A 22690-nucleotide genomic window follows, 5' to 3' on the forward strand; every position below is an offset into this window, starting at 1 on the left:
AAACCATGCATTACTTGGATTATTATGTTGTGTTCTTTGCATAAATTAGCACAGATACTGTAAACTTGAAACATGGATCAGGATAATCATTGTACTCCTATTTCGTAGAATTTTGTCATTAGATTAGTTCAGTCAGCGGTGTAAGCTGGCTTGCAGACTGGTGAGTTAACTACTAAAGGTACTAAAGACTTATTTTGGTTTTAGTGCTACTCAAAGATAACTTTTTTTAGCACTTACGTGATATGACATTGATTTGATCTTCTTACAGAAATGTGAAATTGGAAAAAACGAAAGTGCAATTTTTATCTTCACAACTTTTCTCCAGGACGGCCCCTGTGATGTCACATCTGGGCTCACACCAATGACAGAAGATCTACATGAGCCAGACCCCTCTGACTTCACTTCCTGTTTTACCCTTTAAAAGCCTCCACCTTTTTTCCTATTTCCTCAGTTATGTATTGGACTCGGTTTTGTGCACAGCAGTGCTATCATTTAAAAAGACGATTTGCAGCCAGGAAACCAAATTATACAGGTGGCTGCGCAAAACCTTGCTATGTCTTATTGTGGCTTTTGTGAGACTGGCATAGTCTGCAGGATGGAGAAGTCCCAGATGAGAAGGGGACAGGACCTGCAATGTACCCAGGTGGGAGCATACCGGGGCTGAGTGTCAGGCGGGGAGGGTGTCCCGTGGTTCGGCAAGACCCGGTACGGGCTCCGCTCCTGGCACGCTTAACTAGTCAACCTAGAGAGACCAGGGAGTGTGCGGGAGGGGCTCAGAGAGGTGGGCTGCTCCGGAGGGGGGAGACAAAAGGGACTTACTATGCTCTTTCGGAGGAGAGTGCCCACTTCCCTGTGAAACCAGAGCCCCAAGTACCACCTAGGGGTGCCCCAGACTGGCAGGTGAAAAAATTAAAAAATTGGAGGTTGGACCCAGAGCGGCCGACCCACGAACAAGCCTGGTCCCTCTGGACAATGGTAGGGCAGTGATTACGGCCAACTGAGAAAAAGCCCTACCAAATAATAGAGCAGGTAGCCTGCTATCTGCTCCTGACAGCGCTACCCCATGGCTTCACCCAGCCGGTCCAGGGTGCGCAGTTTAAGAACATGGCCGAGCTCAAAGAGCTTCTGGAGACACAAAGGGCAGCCTCACACTCTGGGGGAGCAAAACCGTACCTGCGTCGAACTCAGCCAGAGTACATCCCAAGACCTAGCCAAGTTCCCCCCCACCCCCGTACTACGGGAATGAGCGGGTCTATCATGTAAAACTGCTGAAACCGTGGAAGGACAGGAATTCTGATCCCTCCTCTGGTCAGCCCCGCTCACTCTTTGCTCACACGGCTAGCCTTAACTTTGGTGTGGATTTAAGTCCCAGACAACGACGGGAGCTGGAAACAGTCATCCTGTCTGTCCAGGAGGTAATGAGTGAAAACCGCAGCTGGACCTCTCTGGTTGAGCACGACATTGTGACAGAACCTGGAGTTATAGTCCGAGAACGCCCGTATCGTCTTCCCGAAGCAAAAAGGGCTGAAGTGGAGCTTGAGATCAAACACATGCTGGAACTAGGTGTAATCGAGGAGAGTCATAGTCCCTGGTCCAGCCCCATTGTTTTGGTCGATAGCCTTACGGGAGTTGGAGGTTTTGCAATGACTTCCTTCGGCTTAATCAAGTCTCCCAATTCGACGCTTATCCAATGCCACGAGTGGACGACCTCCTCGAGAGGCTTGGACAGGCTCAATATTTGACCACACTGGACATGACAATGGGGTACTGGCAGTTTCCTTTAACGGACTCCGCAAAGGTTAAGACCGTGTTTAGCACCTCTAGCGGACACTATAATTCATTACATTTATATAGCGCTTTTCTCAGCTATCAAAAGCGCTATCCACACAGGGAGGAACCGGGAAGCGAACCCACAGTCTTCCACAGTCTCCTTACTGCAAAGCAACAGCACTACCACTGCACCACCTGTGAGGACACTGCAGTATCGTGTCCTTCCATTTGGCTTACACGGGGCTCCGTCTGGTGGACAAAGTGCTCAGGCCTCATAACTCATACAGTGCTGCCTACATGGATGACGTAGTCATCTATTCCAGCACGTGGATGGAACACCTACAGGAGGTAAAAGCGTTATTGTGGACACTTGGTGAGGCCGGGCTTCGGATTAATCCCAAGAAATGTTTCTTTGGATTGAGCAAAGCCAAATATTTAGGCTACCTGGTGGGTCGGGGTACCGTGAAGCCACAGTGCTCCAAAGTAGATGCCATTTTGAAAATTAGAGAGGTACTACCGCTGGTTTGTGCCCCAATTCTCGGAGAGAGCGGCGCCCTTGACTGATTTGACAAAGAAGAGGGCCCCAAACATTGTGGTATGGACTGAAAAGACAGGTGTTGCACTTAGTGACTTGAAGCAGGCCCTTACATCCTCACCTATTTTGAAAGCTCCTAACTTTTCCTCACCTTTCATACTCCAGATGGACACAGGCCTGGGGGCCGTGCTGAGCCAAAACGTCAATGGTGCGGAACACCCCATTATGTTCCTGAGCCGGAAACTGTTGGACCAGGAGACCAGGTACGTTGCGGTGGAGAGAGAGGCTTTGGCAATTAAATGGGCGATTACTCAGCTGAGGTACTACCTGATGGGCCGGGAATTCACCCTTGTCACGGACCATGCCCCTTTACAGTGGATGGCCCTGCACAAGGAGTCAAATCCGCGGGTCACCAGGTGGTTTCTTGACCTCCAGCCGTACAAGTTTACTGATTCTCTTTCTCCCTTGCTTGCAGACCATTCACAGGAGATTCCACCTGGTCCTCTTGACGTTACCTCCGGGACCAAGCCAATGGAAGGCGACCTTGCTCGCACCAATGACAGAAGATCTACATGAGCCCGCCCCCTTTGACTTCACTTCCTGTCTTACCCTTTAAAAGCCTCCACCTTTTCCCTATTCCCTCAGTTCTGTATTGGACTCGGTTTTGCGCACAGCAGTGCTATCATTTAAAAAGACGATTTGCAGCCAGGAAATCAAATTATACGGGTGGCTGCCCCAAACCTTGCTATGTCTCATTGTGGCTTTTGTGACAATATATATAAATATAAATTATTAATTGCACTATAGTTTTTTTGCTGTTAAAATAAACATTTACTGTATTTAAACATGTGTTTTTTTTCTTCAGCATATTAGCTACACATCTGCAATTCTTGAGGTGTTATAAATATGGATTACCATTTTAATTATGTAGAAATTGTTATTAAAAATATGAAAAATAGAAATATGTATGCTGTATGACACACAGCAATAAATAATAAACACAGTACACATCTTTAAAGAAAACTGCAAACATATCAAATTTTCATAAGTTGTTTATCAAGAAGACAGATAACAATGCCTAACAGGTTTGTAAGTAAAATATATATTTGCCATTAAACTAACAAGCCTAGTGTTTGTTTACTAAGCAGCATTTTCAAATTCTTCTTTAGCTAATTCGTTTTCCAATTAAAAATGTAAACAACAAGCACACAGGCTAAACTGAAACTAAAAAGGTCTGAATTTATTAAAGGAGCTTTTCTTGCCCTTTGTCAAATTGCACAAGAGGACGATTCCTCTGATTCCTTTCCTCAGTTGACTTTATAACTCTACTTTCATTAAGGTAAAGGCTAATATTCCAATCACCTCTCGCCCAGTGATAAAACCAGCCTCCCCTCGCTGTTCTATGTTTTCAATGCACTGACTGCAGGAAGTTTGCTGCAAAAGAAATTAAAAAAAAAATTCAACTACCATAATATCTTGTGTAAAAAAGCACTGCAACTAAATTACCGTAAAGCTTAGAAAATAGGGGCTGAAAGATACTGATTTTTGTGATCTGCCTTTTTACTGATCACTAATTAAGTCATTTTTTTAGTGAAAATCAGCCAGTTTAGATTAGCAGCCTATTGATATGAGTATCCCTAGAAGTGAGGTGCCTCATGAGATTGCTTTTGTAAGCTGATGTACTTAAAACTAGCACACAGTCTAAACTGAAACTAAAAAGGTCTTAGTTCTTTAAAGTAGCTTTTCTTGCTGTTTGTCTAACTGCACAGGAAGACAACTCTTCCAATTCCTTTTCTCAGTTGAGTTTACTATTCCACTTTCTTTAATGTAAAGACTAATATTCCAATCGCCTCTCATACTCTGCTATATGGAAAAGTCCACACTGCTAAAACAAGCCTCGACTTGCTGCTGCAGTTTGTTTAAACAGCAGGACTTTTGCTGAAAAAAAGAACCAAGAAAGAAAGAAAAAAAAACAGTGCTGACTCAACATAAAGCTTAGAAAATCAGGGGCTGAAACGATCAAATCTTTTTCAGTAAAAATCGGCCAATTTAGATTGGTGGCCGATCGATCGGGACATCTCTAATTTTAACGCTTATACTAGAGAACATTAGTTTGGCTTCAAAAACCAAATGAATGACACAAATTTAGCTTTTGCACATTTATATTCATTAATTAAGTATTCCCTTTTGCCCATTCTGCTAACTGACAATATTGCAGTGCTTTGTGCTTTAAAACACTAAATACCTTTTATTTTGGTGTAATAAATAGAGAAGTCCATTCTAGTGTAGACAAGCCACTTCATTTGAATGTAGCCTTGAGTTTTACTTGCTACAGCTGTTGTTAGCACTGCCAGAACAGTGGGTGCAAGCGAGATTCCCCCGCAACTCTGAACTGTATAAATCAGTAGAAAGTGGATGGATGTTTAAACAGACATGTGTAGGCATTCTCAAAGTAATAACAGAATGAACGGAAAGCCTCCATTCTGTTATTTAGGGACTGTGCAGGGCACTGTATTAAAAAGCAATTTATCTTATTTTTTTATTTCCTATTAAAAATTTGTAACATGACACACTGTATGATAAATCACACCTGGTCACACCAATCAAAGCATGAAAAAATCTATTTATAAAATGGGATAAAAGTGCCAATAACACTTTAGACTTTTTTTAACAATATTAAGCATGATTCCTGCAGTCATTCGCTGAAATTCTCCTGCCCTAAAAACAAAGCATTTCAGACGCGATTGTTGCTATTTTTGTTTTCGACATGTATTGATGAACTGCTGTATTATCACCATTTTGAGACATTTTTACATGTAGTTTTTACTCACATTTTATTTGCATATGATTATGCCTTTTGGAGTAATTTGTCTTCTTGCAGTCACGTATGAATGCAGTTCAGACTTATTCGGTACTACTGACACTGTTTAAAAAAAAAAAAAACCTAGTACTATCATGTTTTTGGAAATTTGGTACTGACCTGGTACTAATGTACCAGTTCTTGTGACATCCTCAGCTGGCCCTCATAACATAAGCAGACAGCCATGAAGTTACACCCCGTTCAATCCAGCAACTCTTAAGCGTTGAAATATTGTTATCCATGGGTTAGCCAAAGACTCAGTACTCAAATGTTTTAGCATGGATTAAATTACAAGTTTTTAAACTCGTTATACCAGACTTTAGAAATCAGTTCTGTGCATTTAATGATACATAGTCAATTTTGTAAGTCTTTCATTATGATTAGATTTTTTAAGAAAGCATTTTATAACATACCATTTAACAAGTTTTATGTCAAAAATTAAGCATTATAGAACAAGCATGACCATGGCTAGAATTAAGATATGAGTGCTTATCACCCATGAGTCTTGGAGGAAAATAAAAAGGATGATACTGTAGAGTATGTTGGCAACATAAACAGGACAAGGAAGGACAAACAAGACAAGTTTTAATTAATAAAGTATATTGAAAAGCACCACATATACTGACCAACATGAATTGGTGCAGGAAAGAGGCCATAATCATGTTCACCAGGAGTATATTCCAGCTTCTCCTTCTTAAATTGGATAAGTCGACTCTTTGGGCTGGTAAGAAAATTAAGATATATACATATTAGGAAATAAGACACAGTATTATAATGTAAAGAAAATTTAATACCTGTTGACTAAAGCTCAAACAGGATGACATTTAAATTCAGTCGGACAGATGCACTTTGTTAACCTTAACTGAACAGATTATTAGTAAAAGTTCTGCTATATTATGGTAACCTTTCCTATACACAGTTTGTATGGAGTTGCCATTTTGAAATGGTTATGGCTAATAGCTAATTCTAGAGAAAAAAAAACAACATTCAATTACTTTAAAACTGAAAACTCTCGTGTTAAGAGTGTGTGTCTTAAGTGGGAATCTTCCTTCAATATTTAGGTACAGCCAGCATCTGAGATATTCATGGGCAAACTGCAAAAATGCCCCCAAATTAAATCATTTTGCCCCATAAAAAACAAGAACTAGGGGAAAATGTGCATAATATTAGTAATAATCTAGTCAAGGCTGTTACTATTGTACTAAAACTTATTTTTAACACCAATTCCATCTAATGGTATTGCTCTGCTCCTCCTTGCTTATTGTTAAGCCCCCCTCACTCTTCCTTAGTCCACTCTTTTAAATTAATCTTTACCTTAACCTGGACAGCCCACCTTTAGTGACTGCAATCCGTTAATTTCAATGCTCCAATTCCGGTTTCAGTTTGCTGTGTAACACTTCTGTGGTATCAGTCCCATCAGGTTGTCCGATCTTATAGTGTAACTGCCTGTGTTACCCTGATTCACTTGTGAAATTTTATAAGACAATGGGCCAATTGACCTGGCTTTTGCTGATAGTTATTGCAAAATGCAGTTTTACCGAAAACTATATTCTTTGGAATTGAAATAAGTAATCAATAGGAGTAATGTGAATTTGGGTACATATTATTAACATTATTAGATTGAGGTGTTATTATGAATCACTGTATAGAATGCAGTTCTTTGAAATGCACATCCAGCAACACTGGACTGGAATTTTACTATTATTATATAAACATAGTAATGTGAAATTACACTAAACAGTGTCTGTTGGCTGTAGATAGTCCACTGAATCTTAGACTTTTATAAATTAGCTCTATGTCTAAAAAACTTATATGAACTTACATAAAACATGTCTGCTTGGAGCAATATATTGTTTATGTTTTGACATTTTAATAAAAAGGAAGATGAGTAAATTTATACATTGCTTAAGTTGTAATTTTTCTTCTGCTATTGATTAGACTAAATAAGTCACATTCACTATTTTGATAAGGCAAAAATATTATTTTGTATATTATGTATATTTTTAAAATGGCTGTAAACCTGATCAGTCAATCAAGCTTACCTGATGTAGCGGTCACGATTCACATAAGCCTAAGCAAAAAGTTTCTGTTTTAGTTATATGTTCAACATTTCTTGCCTCACTTTTCCTGTCATCCTACATTTACATAGATCGTTGTAGACACAGGACACATATGAAATGTATGTACAGTCGACCCCCGTAAAGTTGTGGTTCAGAGTTCACTGCCTCAGTCATTTGCAGATTTTTCTTTAGAACCTATAATAATAATTCCTTAGAACTAATAATTGTTCACCAAAACTGCAAATACCCTACGTAATTTTTTTATGGCTTTTATCGTGGCAAAAATGTACTGTAGAGAGAACATAAAGCAACTGTAGAGGAAAATGCATCTTGGAATGGTGAAATACCCCTGTACTCGGAGGCAGGAGGTTTGAAAGTAGCCAAACTGAGAGCGTTATTCATTTCTCCTTGCTGCTGATTGGCTGCTGCCCTGTGATGTATCTCTCTTGTTTTCAATGACACTGTTCACACCTATTTAGCAGAGTTTTAGCAGCTTACGTGATACAGTTTTCAAGTATTATTGGCCAAACGCTTGTTCCACTGAATTCAATGGTAATGTTCATAAAATGCTAGTAAAAGAAAACACAACACAGATGTGGAAGTGTTTTAATAGGAAGTCAATGCCTCTACCTGGATGAAGCAGCTCACTGAAACTAGAAAAATCAAGGTATGTATTTTGCAATCAAGAAACTAAAATTCAAGAAAAGTTATAAGTATAAATTAGCTTTAATCGGGTAAAAGTTTAGTACAGATGTTTTTAACAAATATGTAGTGTGGTAATGCAAAACTCTACCTCACAGCACAATATGGGATTTGCATATGCCCGTGCATTTCTAGAATGATTGCTGTTATAAATAAGTGTTGAACAGAGTAGTATTACCTGTTTTAACATTGCATACATAATGAGGGGAAGCTCCATAAATCCTAACCAGTTCTATTAGTGCCTACTAGATTGTAGGAACAAAGAACAAATGATTAAATAAAGTGGTAAGCAAGAATTTATTTATTACAATTTATTCAGCAGCACTAATAGTGAAAAAATAAAGAGATATACAGGTACTATACTATGTTATGATTAAATATGGTATAACAATATTTTCTACCTCTCTGTAAAGTATTTTTGTATGTTTTCATGTATGGCTTACAGTAGTGAATAACTTAAGTATGTTTGGTTAACTCTATGATCTCTGGAGTCAGGTCACAACAGTAAATTGCTTTTCTTCAGCATTGACTGGTACAGGAAAAAAACATTTTTAAGGACAAAGATTACAGCATAATTTAAATGAACTGAACGAGAAATGAAGCTATAGAGAAAAAACCTACACTCGACTTTACTATTTAGTAAAAAGGTAATGATAATCTTTGATAAATGTTAAACTATTATGTGCTAACTCTTACTTGCACTACACATTTAAAACTATTAAAATGCATTGCTTTGGAAACAGATTAATCTTTCTAAGGTTGTATAAGACAGAATTATAGGTCTTCTATGACAGTTGCAAAATTTTAAAAAATTGTGACATTTCAAGCAATTCTGTATGTTATCTGGCATTTAAGGAATTTTTGGAGAAAACCATTTTGTAAAATCATAATTGTTTTTTTGGTTACTTTACAAATAAAAGAATGTAAATTAAAAAAAAAACCAAAAAGAGATTGTTCTACTTCCTTGCAGTGCGTAATGACCCAGGACAAAATTTATTTGTACTTAAAACTGTATGCTCTGGTAATAAAAGAACAGTTTTCTCCCTGACAGTTTTCTAAACAGTATGGAACTATCTTCATAGTCTTTCAAGGAAAGAAAATGGTCATACATTTCCAAAGAAAAACCATTATGTTAAACCAAAAGCAAATGTTGTTTTCTTATTAACAGTATTTACTTTATGCAAGGCAAGTAAATCTTTGAATTAGTTTTAACTTAATTATTCATGCACATGAATAATATACACTTTAAAAAATAGCATATGCAATTACCAAAAGATACCTGTTTTTATTATGTTAAAATATGTCACTGTGAATGCACAAAATGAAATTAATTTAAGCCTCTACTGAAATCTGCTTACTCAGCTGTCTTGTAAACATCCGAGTAAAGTCCTGCCTTCTGATACTTCTTTTTGGGTGGCCTGGCAGTTCTTTTCTCTCGTTGGCTTGCAGAACGTAAAGTGGATGTATCTGGTTCCTGGTGCAATTTCCCATAGTTCTCCAGGCATACTGGGCTTTCAGACCGAGATTCCATGCCGCTGGAAGGTATTAAGAGAAACAGTTCTGTATCTATATAGTTATATTAATTTTGAGCTAATGGATTAGTACAGTAATTTAGAGATCATGGAAACCCAGAATGTGAATGTGTTATAAACAATAATAAACTTCAAATAAAACGACATAACAAGAACATTCTTCCAGGATAAATGTGGTTTATAGAACCCTTTAAATATTTAATTTGGAAATATTTTTTTCCATAAAGTTATGATTAGCTACAAACTAAAAATAAATACATATCAGCATATCTAAGGGTGTCATATAGTAACTGATATTTAAATTAATAGCTCTTAATAAGGATATTTTTCAGGAGATATCGGCAAAACAGGCTCTCCATTTTTATAAATTAAGATATTTTGTAATGCTTTTATGTATCTTTCTAATAATAAACAGTATCATATATATATATATATATATATATATATATATTTATATATATACAGTATATATATAGTATCTCACAAAAGTGTGTACACCCCTCATATTTTATATTTTTTTATTATATCTTTTCATGGGATAACCCTGAAGATATGACATTTTGATACAATGTAAAGTAGTCAGTGTGCAGCTTGTAAACAGTGTAAATTTGCTGTCCCCTCAAAATAACTCAGCACACAGCCATTAATGTCTAAACAGCTGGCAACAAAAGTGAGTACACCCCTAAGTGAAAAATGTCAAAATTGTGCCCAATTAGCCATTTTCCCTCTATGGTGCCATGTGACTCATTAGTGTTACAAGGTCTCAGGTGTGAATGGGGAGCAGGTGTGTTAGATTTGGTGTTATCGCTCCCACACTCTCTCATACTGGTCACTGGAAGTTCAAAATGGCACCTCATGGCAAAGAACTCTCTGAGGATCTGAAAAAAAGAATTGTTGCTCTGCATAAAAATGGCTTAGGCTATAAGAAGATTGCCAACACCTTGAAACTGAGCTGCAGCACGGTGGCCAAGACCATACAGCGGTTTAACAGGACAGGTTCCACTCAGAACAGGCCTTGCGATGGTTGACCAAAGAAGTTGACTGCACGTGCTCAGCGTCATATTCAAGGGTTGTCTTTTGAAAATAGACGTATGAGTGCTGCCAGCATTGCTGTAGAGTTTGAAGGAGTGAGAGGGTCAGCCTGTCAGTGCTGAGACCATACGCTGCACACTGCATCAAATTGGTCTGCATGGCTGTCGTCCCAGAAAGGAAGCCTCTTCTAAAGATGATGCACAAGAAAGCCCACAAACAGTTTGCTGAAGACAAGCAGACTAAGGACTTGGATTACTAGAACCATGCCCTGTGGTCTGATGAGACCAAGATAAACTTATTTGGTTAAGATGGTGTCAAGAGTGTGTGGCGGCAACCAGGTGAGGAGTACAAACACAAGTGTGTCTTGCCTACAGTCAAGCATGGTGGTGGGACTGTCATGGTTTGGGGCTGCATGAGTGCTGCCGGTACTGGGGAGCTACAGTTCATTGAGGGAACCATGAATGCCAACATGTACTGTGACATACTAAGGCAGAGCATGATCCCCTCCCTTCGGAAACTGGGCCGCAGGGCAGTAGTCCAACATGGTAACGACCCCAAACACATCTCCAAGACGACCACTGCCTTGCTAAAGAAACTGAGGGTAAAGGTGCTGGACTGGCCAAGCATGTCTCCAGACCCAAACCCTATTGAGCATCTGTGGGGCATCCTCAAATGGAAGGTGGAGTAGTGCAAGGTCTCTAACATCCACCAGCTCAATGATGTCGTCATGGAGGAGTGGAAGAGGATTCCAGTGGCAACCTGTGAAGCTGTAGTGAACTCCATGCCCAAGAGAGTTAAGGCAGTGCTGGAAAATAATGGTGGCCACACAAAATGTTGACACTTTGGACACAATTTGGACATTTTTCACTTGTGGTGTACTTACTTTTGTTGCCAGAGGTTTAGACATTAATGGCTATGTGTTGAGTTATTTTGAGGGGACAGCAAATTTACACTGTTATACAAGCTATACACTGACTACTTTACAATGTATCAAAGTGTCATATCTTCAGTGTTGTCTCATAAAAAGATATAATAAAATATTTACAAAAATGTGAGGGGTGTACACACTTTTGTGAGATACTATATACCTGTTTATGTAAATTATTAAGGTACACTTAGAACCTTAGTAGCATGACCTCTTCCTATTTTGATAATCTTTGAAACTGAAACATGTCTTACATTAAATGATGTGCCAGAACATAAGGTTAAAACAATTCTAAACCCTCTACAACATTTAACAGTTGGGCTTTATTCCAGTTTTACATAAAATTTTAAATATAAATCTTAATGGCTTAAAAGAACAATATAACAATACAGACATAACCCTGAGTTACATATTGAATATACTAACAGTCAACACACATATACAGTACATATACATATTAAATTGTATCTATTTTTGGGTAATGCTCTTTACTGAGTGTATGCTGAGACTGCTGTAACAAGTTTACAAGTAAAATACAAGTGCAAACTTTACAAACTACATAAAGGGGCCAACCATTTTGTCACTGCTGAGAGCTATATATTTCAGGCTAAAGAGTGAGTCACTCAAGAGGTTCATTGAGGTGAGCAGAGAAAAGATTATTCTTCTAAGTATTGCATTGATATTTTCTAGTGGATATTGATATTTTCTGGTGGATTCTCATTTGGGTTTTTGGTTTCTGATAACACCAACACACTCACTATGATAAAAAACACAATATAGTTTGTTTATAGCATAAGATGATAGATATATTCAGGTACTGTATATACATACACAAGACAATAAATGAACAATACAAACATAAATCTAAGATTGCCAAGTCTTTTTTGTCCCTTTCTTCTTGCTAATGAATTTCAACATTATTCATTCCTGTTTAAAAACTTTTATAAGACATTTGGCATTTTAGTGTTAAGTGAATAAGTATTTATTTTATACTAGCCATTGCACCTGTCTAAAACAGGTTGAAATATAAGTAATCAAAGAAGACCTCAGCATCAATGTTTGCAGTGCACCATGCAATGCATTTGTCTCTGCTGTATGCCATTTGGTATGGGATTTGTAAAAACAATGTTGATGCTTGTGATGTACCTCCTACAAGAATAACAAATGCAATGAATTTTATTACTAACATTTCTGTGATACACCATCTTTTGGGATGACAGAGACAGCAACCAGACGGACACAAATACATTTATCTTTTATGAAGTTGGAAGTTTCTTGATGCATGTGTGATTTGATAGAGCAACATTGATTTTCATCACAGCATGCCTCTCCCTGTTTGAAGCTACTGTGAATAAATAGCAGGTGATCTAAGTTTAGTTATTTTTTAATTAAATTTACTAAAGATAGAAGAAGAAATAATGATGTGCAGTATTTGAACAGATGTAAGTAAATAAAAACACTGGAGTTCTGTTATGTAAAACAGTCCAAAGACATGCAGGTTAGGTGCATTGGCGATTCTAAATTGTGTGTGTGTGTGTGTGTGCCCTGCAGTGGGCTGGCACCCTACCTGGGGTTTGTTTCCTGCCTTGTGCCCTGTGTTGGCTGGGATTGGCTCCAGCAGATCCCCGCAACCCTGTAGTGAGGACATATATCGGGTTGGATAATGGATGGATAATATTTTAATGAAAACCAAGATGAAAAAGACTGAGTGAGGCATTAAGCAAATAGTAGATAAGACCAACAACAGGAATATTTATGTAGTAGTGACGAAAAGTCGCTTGTGAAGCTTATTATTTTTAGGTTGACTTTTCTGCTGTTACAGGTCAAAAAGATAATTTGACTTTTCTGCTGTTATTGGTCATGGGACAGAAACACCTCATAAAACCGATAACATGTACTTGATATAGGGTCATTCCATGTCAAATCAACCAATGACACACACATTTGGGCCTCAAACAATTCTGGAAAAATTACTAGGTGTACCCAAGTTAGTCAGGACACCCTGTAAATCACACATGCAACTGGACATGTGACTACTCTTATGAAGTGAAAAAGTGACATGTAACAAAATGACAAATGAACAAGTAATATCTCTGTATTTGTAACTGCATTGTTTTTTGTATTTTTTATTTATTTATTAATTTTATTACAATCAATACATAGCAATCAAGTTTTTACAAAAAAAAAGAATTATGCTAAGAACAGATCGATCCCCACCCTTGAGAGAGAGAGCAAGCCAAATGGTGTAAAATTTAAGGCTTGTAAAAATACCTAAATCAACAAATTCTCTGTGCTTTATAAACTCATTTCAAAATATTACTGATTAGATCCTGCCATGTTTTGAAAAAGTCTGCACAGATCCTCTAACTGAGTATTTGATTTTTTCCAATTTTAAATAATATAACACATCAGTTTCCCACTGACTTAAAAGAGGAGAGTTTGGGTTCTTCCAGTTTATCAGAATAAGTCTGCGTGCCAACAGTGTAGTGAATGCAATCACAATTTGTTTGTCTTTCTCCACTTTAAGACCCTCTGGAAGAACCCCAAACACAGCTGTTAATGGGTTAGGAGGGATTGTGAGTCCAAGACTGTCTGAGAGGTAATTAAAAATTTTTGTCCAGAATAATGTTAATTTGGTGCAGGCCCAGAACATGTGACCTAGTGAGGCTGGGGCTTGGTTGCAACGCTCGCAGGTTGGATCATGCCCTGGAAACATTTTGAGAGTTTTAGTCGAGACAGATGTGCTCGATATATAATTTTGAGTTGTATAATTGTATGCTTTTGCATATGGAGCTTGAGTGAATTCTCTGCATTGCTACTTTCCACTCCTTTTCTGATATATTAATTGAGAGGTCATTTTCCCAGTGTCCTCTTGGATCTTTGAAAGGAAGGGATTGTAAAAGGATTTTATATATTGTAGAGATGGAGTCTAACTCCTTGAAATTGAGCAATATTTTTCCAGCGTGGATGAGGGTGCAAGATGAGGAAAATCTGGAAGGTTCTGTTTAACAAAGTTCCTGATTTGAAGATAGTGAAAGAAATTTGTAGCTGGAATGTTAAATTTGGAATGTAATTGTTCATAGGATGCAAAGACGTTGTCTATATAAAGATCTCTAAGCAAGTTAATTCCAAATTTTTCCAGATATTAAAACTGCATATGTTTGTGAGGGTTGAAAGAGGTGGTTCTTTGCAGGTGCCACAGAAAGAAGCTTCTCCGCCTTAAAATGCTTTCTACATTGGTTCCAGATTCTAAGTGAGTGGAGCACAATTGGGTTATTAATGTATTGCCGATAACGTGTGTTTATTGGAGCACAGAGCAAGGAATACAAAGAAGTACTGCAGGATTTTACTTCTATTGCGGTCCATGCCTGTGTATGTTCTTCTATTTGTGTCCAGGTTCTTATCGACTGTATATTTGCGCCCAGTAATAAAACTGGAAGTTAGGTAGAGCCATGCCACCTTCTGCCTTTTGTCTTTGTAGGGTCGCTCTTTTGATGCGTGGATGTTTAGAATTCCAAATAAATGAGGTTATTGTTGAATCTAATTGCTTAAAGAACGATTTATTAATGTATATTGGTATGTTTTGAAATAAAAAGGAGCTTAGGAAGAATATTCATCTTAACAGTGTTAATTCTTCCAGCTAGTGTGAGATGAAGGGTTGACCATCTATGCAAGTCTTGTTTAATTTTTTCCATGCAGACGACAAAGTTTTGTTGATAAAGAGCTTTATGTTTACTTGTGATGTTTACCCCGAGGTATTTAAACTGTTCTGCAATGATAAAAGGAAGGGTGTCTAATCTAATATTATATGCTTGAGAATTCACCGGAAAGAGTACACTTTTATTCAGATTAATTCTGAGACCAGAGAGCTTTTGAAATTCTGTGAGTGCTGCTAAGACTGCAGGCACAGAATTTTCTGGGTCCGATATATACAGTACCATGTCATCTGCATATAATGAGATTTTCTGTTCCAGTCCTTCTCTGCTAATCCCCTTTATCTGATCAGTATTTCGACAATGTATTGCCAGTGGTTCAATGGCAATTGCAAACAGCAGTGGTGACAAAGGGCATCCTTGTCTTGTGCCACGCTCTAGTTTAAAGTAGTCTGAGCAAATGTTATTGATGCAAACTGAAGCTTCTGGGTTAGTATACAGTAATTTAATCCATGCACAAATGTTCGGGCCAAACCCAAACTTCTCCAAAATAGTAAAAAGGTATTTCCATTCAATCATGTCGAATGCTTTTTCTGCATCCAATGATAATAATATTTCTGGGGTGTTTGATTTAGTTGGTGAGTATATTACATTAAACAGGCGTCAAGATTTGAAGATAAGTGTCGGCCCCTAATAAATCCAGTTTGGTCTTGTGATATTACTGAGGGGAGCACTTTCTCCATCCTTCTAGCTATGATTTTAGAGAGTATTTTAACGTCGTTATTCAGAAGTGAAATTGGTCTGTATGATGCACATTGTAATAAGTCCTTATTTTGTTTTGGAAAGACAGTGATTAGTGCTTGGCAAAAGGTTTGTGGAAGAGATTGGTTATCTCTGGCTTCTGTAAATGTTGCTAATAGGAGGGAGCTAGCTGAGCGGAGAATTTCTTGTAAAACTCTGCAGGGTAGCCGTCAGGGCCTGCTGCTTTTCCACCTTGGAGTGACTTTATAGCATCCAGTAATTCTGATAATGACAGAGGTTTATCGAGTTCCTCCACACTAAAAGCGCCAATTTGTGGTATCTGTAATTTATCCAGAAATGCATTAGATTGTATATTGTCTTCTTTAAACTCAGTAGTATATAGGGATTTATAGTAGTCTCTAAAAGTGTACATTATATTTTTGTGTTCGATGATTTTATCTCCATTCGTGTTAGTAATTACCGAGATTGCGCTATGCATATCTTGCTTGTGAATTTGTTGCGCTAAAAGCTTATTAGCTTTCTCCACGTTCATAATAATGATGTCTGGATTTGTAAATTAGTTGTTCGGTTTCTTTAGTTGTCAAGAGGTTTAATTCTGAATGTAGAGCCTGCCTCCTCTTATGTAGAGTCTCGCTTGGTAGTCTGGCATGTTCTTCATCTATTTTAGTAATTTCGCTTTTATCTCTGCTACTTTCTTCGCTCGGATTTATTTCTGTGGGAAAGATATGAGATAATCTGTCCTCTTAAGAAGGCCTTAAGAGTTTCCCAGAGTATTCCTGCAGAGATCTCAGGGGATGTATTTGTCTCTAGAAAGAATTCAATTTGTTTGGATATAAATTCAGTACAATTCTCGTCAGCTAATAGAAGCGGATTGAGGCGCCATCTGCTGGGTGAGTGTATGGGGCTTAGTAATTTCAGCTCCAAGATCATCGGAGCATGGTCTGAAATAACAATAGCATCGTATTTACAAGATTTAATCTTAGGCAAGAAGTTATTATCTATAAAGAAGTAATCAATCCTTGAGTAGCAATGATGTACTGGTGAGTAGAAAGAATATGTTCTTGAATTTGGGTTTAAAAACCTCCAGGGATCTGATAAGTTGTGATCAGTTATAAACTTTGTAATTATCTTTGCGGTGTTAGTTGCCGTTCCCCCTGTGGAGGAAGTCTTATCTAAAAGTGGATTTAGAACACAATTAAAGTCCCCAGCCATTATAAGTTTATGAGTGTTCAGATTGGGAATGGATGCAAATAAATTTTGTATAAATTCCTTATCATCAACATTAGGTGCATAAACATTTATCAAAATCATTTTACAGTTAGATAAGTCTCCCATGACCATCACATATCTCCCTTCAGGATCCAATACTACATCTGATGCTACAAATGGTACTGTTCTATGTATGAGAATTCCCACCCCTCTAGTTTTCTTTGTAAAACTAGAATGGAACATTTGGCCAGACCAGTCTTTTTGCAGCCGGAACTGATCCTTACTTAGTAAGTGGGTTTCCTGTAAAAATACTATTTTAGCATTTAGACCTGTTAGGTGAGAAAGTACTTTCTTTCTCTTTAATTCGTGATTCAGGCCTTTAACATTCCAGCTTACGAAGTTAACTGTCCCATCATGGAGACACTGATTCTGAGTTTTTGATGTCATTTTATAGTCTTAACTGGAAGTGAAATAGTTTAGGTCTTAATTTCCTATTCCCCCAAGAGTTGTTGCCATGCAGCTTATTATTACGTTGATAGTTATAATTATAAAGATTGAGATGATAGATTAGATATAGATCAAGCCTGCTCTCTTTCTCTTCCCCTTAACCCCCACCCTCCCTTTTGCCTCCCCAGGTGAGGCTAAAACCCACTTCATGCAGTCCCAGTCCTCTGACATACCCAGAGACAGAGCACGCCCAAAGCACATCAAGCCCCCATGCAGTGGCGCTTTAAGGTTAAAAGATAGAGATATCTGTTACCAATATAGTCTTTAAAAGAGGAAAAAGAAAAAAAAAAAAAGAATTTTGCACTTAATATATATATATATATATATATACATATATATATATATACACATACATACACATACATACACACATATATACACATATATACATACACATACACATACATATAATCTTCATCAATTTTAGTGCATTAAGATGATATCCCCAGATAATAAACCCAGGTGATGGTGTTAAAGATGTGTCCAAAACAAGCATAACAAGTCTTAATGCAGTAATAGCAATAACAGTAAACCAAGGGTATGATATTGAACAGTCTCATTTAGGGTACACATGAAATAATTAGAAAAGAAAAAAGAGGAGGAAAACGTAATTAAGCACAATAAAACATAAACATTTAGCCCTAGTAATACTAAGTAATAATAAGTAATAAGTAAGTAATAATAATAATAAGTAAGTAATAATAAGAATATGAGAATATATGCTGATAAAAAAACCCGTATTTTAAAACAAATAGATCAGACAGTAGATTATTAATCCTAGCTTTATCATTTACCGCCATGACTCACAATTATGTATCAGAATAGTCCCGGGATCAGCTTTCTTAACTCATTTTCTGCCTCCTCCTTGCTAGCGAAAACATAGAAATGACCCTGCCATTCCACTTTCAGTTTTGCCGGATACAGGAGGCCGTATTTGACATTGGCTTGCCGTAGCGCTGTTTAATATTATAGAAGGCTGCGCTTAATAGCTGTTGCTGGAGAGAAGTCAGGGAAGACGAATGTGGCAATTTTCATATATAATATTTCCTTTTTTCTGAGGAGTTCCATCACCTCTAACTTAAATGATAATCGCTCAAAACGAACTATAAAAGATCTTGGTCGGGTCTGACGGTGTTTGATCGCGCGTGACGCGTAAGCCGCTGCTATCTCAGATTCTGCTTTAAAGTCGCCCCCGATTATTTTAGAAAAAAGTTCAGTTGCGAATTTCACAGGGTTTAAACTTTCTCGATTCTCCGGCAGGCCTTCAATTCTGACATTATACCTTCTACTGCCATCTTCTAAAGCAGCCAGTCTGTCTCCAAGTTTTTCTCCGAGTTTTTACATTCGAACTGGCATTTACTGCTCTTTCCTCGGCACTGGAAGCTAGATGTTCGCTATTTCGATCCGATTCGTGAATGTCTCACTAAGATGCTCCAATTGATCAGCAAGCGTGCTCAGTTTAGCCGAGTTTTTCTCAATGCGCTCTTCAATTTTGCCCAGCACCTGTCGAAGTTCAAGTTGGACCTCTTGACGCAGCCTTTCATTTGCCTGTTGGAATTCCTGTCGCAGCCTTTCATTTGCCTGTTGGATTTCCTGTCGCAGACATTCATTGGCCTGTTTCATCTCCTGTTTTAATTCCTGTTTCAGTCTCTCAAGTGCCTTTGCCGTTGCTTTCTCATTAGCCTTCTCGCTTTCCTTTATATCTTGCGTGAGCTCAGCGAGCAACACTTTCAGTTCAGATAGCTCAAATGTGCCTTCTTGTGCCGTAGATGAAGCAGCAGACTCTGCTGAAGCCGGTGTCCCCGCTGCTCCAGTCCCGCGTAATTGCGTAACTGAAGCCGCGGACCTCCCGGCCTTTTCCAGTTTCAGGTAATCCTCTCCAATCGGCGAGCTATCCACATCTGCACTCACGATCGCACCTTCGCTCCCCTTTTCGCTCTCAGCCGGCGACGATGTAGCGGACCGTGGTCCCGAGGAGTCTGTACTTTCGCCCATCTGATCCAGGTCTGTCTCTGACAGGCCGTATCTCGAGCTAGGGCTTGCTGATCGCAGCTTGGATGTAGCTTTAGTCTTCGATTCTTTCGTTCTTTCCTTCTTGTTGGCCATGTTTATATGTGTTTACATATACTGTAGCGGTCCCTCTCGGGTCGAATAAATACAGGATATCTCAGAATAATAAGCAAATAATATGAAAAATAGCACCACTGCTAGCGGAGCTCCACTTCAGACGTCCATCTCCCGCATCGGACGAGACCAACCTCCCTCTTGGCCATTTTCATTTTGTTAAAGTAGCTCTCAGGGGAAAAAAGGTTGGAGACCCCTGCTCTACATCCACTGTGATATCCTCAGCCTGGCTTCATCTTGCCTATTGCCTTGGCGTCTGTGGGACTCCTAGAGGCCCTGATCAGTCCTGTTCTCCACAGCAGGAGCAATCCGGTCCACCACTGGAGTGCCTCCTATGTAGCTCCACCGCGGGGTTTCACCTGTCCGCTTTGCTGCCTTCTCCTTTCACTAGCTCCCCAATGATTCTGTCTCTTTTCTCTATATCTGACTTTGTTTTTATTCCTATCCTTTTTTCCTTTTCCTCTCAGCTCCGTTTATACTCCAGTGAGTGTGTCATATTGATTGCAATCCATGGAGTGTTGATATGGAACCTAATCAAGCAATCAGTTAACTTCTATACTGAACACCCTGTGAAAGCACAGCCCTTCTACTGCACCCACACCCACAGATACAGCCATGGACCACTAACATGCATAAACACAATGCTACAATCTTTGCTATTCTGCAACACACCATCACTGTAAAACACCATAAATAATGGAACAAAGTAACATGTGTCCATAGATTTAATCAGGGAATTTCAAAATATTAAACATAATTAAAAATGGGTTGTCTTGATAAATGAAAATATACATTATGAGATGAACTTTGATGTTACAGAAGACTCATTATTGTACAGTGTTTAGATGTACTTAAAAACTGTAATAAGATACATAGAACACTTCATTACTGAAACATCTCTTCTGTGATGAAAAAATAAATGTAATGAATGCAGCTAGTCAAGAAAACAGCATCTGGCCTTACTCTTCACACCATGAGAAAGAATTAACACTAGATTCCCTGAAGTTTACGAAATTTTTCATTGTCTCTGACCTCCTTAAATTTTCCTGACATATGCCAGGAAATTCATAGCTCCTTAGCACTTTGTCAATTGTCCGATTTGTTTTGCATCAATTAGCACGATGCAGCTTGCACTCTCACGACCCTTATTCAGCCAGATGAAGGAATCAGTCAGCTACAATTTTCACAGCCGAAGTCAGTGTGGAAGTGTTTATCTGGCAATGAGTTGTAAGGAATTATATAGGTAAATGAAATACTGTGATTCAAAAATAGATACATTTCACGCGTGTTCCGTGCTTACAATAATCTGTGTAAATATTGAATGATACAGGAAATGCGAGGCGAGAAATGTTGAGCACACAGCTAAAACATATGGTATAGTAATAACGACATAATGCCAATGTAAACTATAGAATGTTAGAAGACTAAAGTCCAAATATCAAACATACTCTTTCATCAGTGGCTCTGAGGCTAGGGATCTGTGGCAGCAATCAGAAGGTTGGCTGTTTGAATCCTGTAAATGCCAGAACTGACTCTACTCCATTGGGCCTGTGAACAAGGCCATTAACCTGCAATTGCTTTGTTTTGTTCCAAAGTGGTGATGAAATGTCACCCATTGCATACTCAATCTGGGTGGCTCATCATTTGGTGGGTGCAGTAATGCGTTGTAATCAGCGCATGCTCCAACCATCATCATTACTTTCACAAAAGTAAGCAAAACAAGTGTGCTTTTATTCAAGAATAAAACTAAAGTAACAGAAACTGTTCAAATAACATGTTGCTGAATCCCAAATATCAGTCGATACAAAATAAAAAAATGTTTGCATGCATGTGTGTGTTTGCGCTTTAAATTTTTGACCAGCCATCACACTTCTCCTTCCCAGATCCACAAAGGTGGCACAGTGAATTTGCTACCACTTAGGAGGCAGGAGATAATGGGTTCAAATCCTGGGTCCTCCCTGCATTTAGCACTTTGAGTACTGAGCTACTATAATTATTATCATCCTCTTTAATAAAAGCCCTGTGTGCGTCCAGGTGTCCGTGTGTGTGTGTCTTCTGGTGAAGTGCGCATGCACGGGGCCGCGATGCACATTGCACCGTGCCCCACCCATGAGCACGGCACCTTGGACGCACACACTCGAAGCTGGGCACACTGTGAATGGCCTATCCGCGACAGCGCGTAATAAGCAAATAAAGCACACACACTGGAAGCTGGGCACACAGTGAATGGCTTTGCCGGGGCAGCGCATGATAAGCAAATAAAAGACAATATTGCTGGTGAGAGTGCTGATTAGGTAGACGAGGCTGCGCACATAAAATCCATTGCTGGGGAGATGCCACACATAAAATAATCAGCTACACGCCAGCACAGATTAAAATACTTGCTGGGTTACTGCACAGTACTTGCTGGGGAGACGACACAGTCATGATTATCAACTGCACGCCACGCATTACATCAGTTGCTGGGGACACTCTGCTGATTGCCCACTGTTGTAACAGAAAATTAAAGTCATAGGCCTATTACGGACATCAAAGCCTGTATTACTGTCAGAGAAAATTACAGGCATTATACGGAAATACAAACCAGTATTACTGCGAGAGAAATTTAAAGGCACACAATATACTGACGCATATTACAGCCACTTACAAGCCAGTATTACTGTAAGAGAAAATATTATGGACATATCTACTAACAACATGCCACCCAAAATAAAAAAGCACACGTCAAGAAGGACAAAAGACACAGACAATCAAATCCTATATAAGCAACATCTCCTGGAAGAACGATCAGCTCAACAAGTAAACATCAACAAAAGAAAGGCTGAAAGACAAAGAAAAATACGAGCAAATTGATCGATTGAAGAAAAAGAAAATGAGCGTCAGAAAAATGCTAAAAGAGAAAGACTCAGAAGAGCAAACCTTACAAAAAGTTGGCATTTACTTGCCAGAACCAGTATTCAGCCACGGTCAGTTATATGCTGCATTATCAAGAGTTAGAAGTTTTCCAGATGTTCTTGTC

The 22690-nt window shown here is 38.5% G+C and overlaps 1 protein-coding gene across 1 annotated transcript in view; it reads right to left on the reverse strand.

The window, feature by feature from the left end:
- The window catches only part of ash1l (ash1 (absent, small, or homeotic)-like (Drosophila)), a 282409-nt gene that overhangs the window by 105918 nt on the left and 153801 nt on the right, over positions 1-22690 (reverse strand). The window contains 2 exon segments of the mRNA XM_039767304.1: positions 5792-5886; positions 9286-9462. Of these exon segments, the coding sequence (XP_039623238.1) occupies positions 5792-5886; positions 9286-9462 (272 nt within the window).

The sequence above is a fragment of the Polypterus senegalus genome, chromosome 1 (genome assembly GCF_016835505.1).
Source record: "Polypterus senegalus isolate Bchr_013 chromosome 1, ASM1683550v1, whole genome shotgun sequence".
NCBI classification, from domain to species: Eukaryota; Metazoa; Chordata; class Cladistia; order Polypteriformes; family Polypteridae; genus Polypterus; species Polypterus senegalus.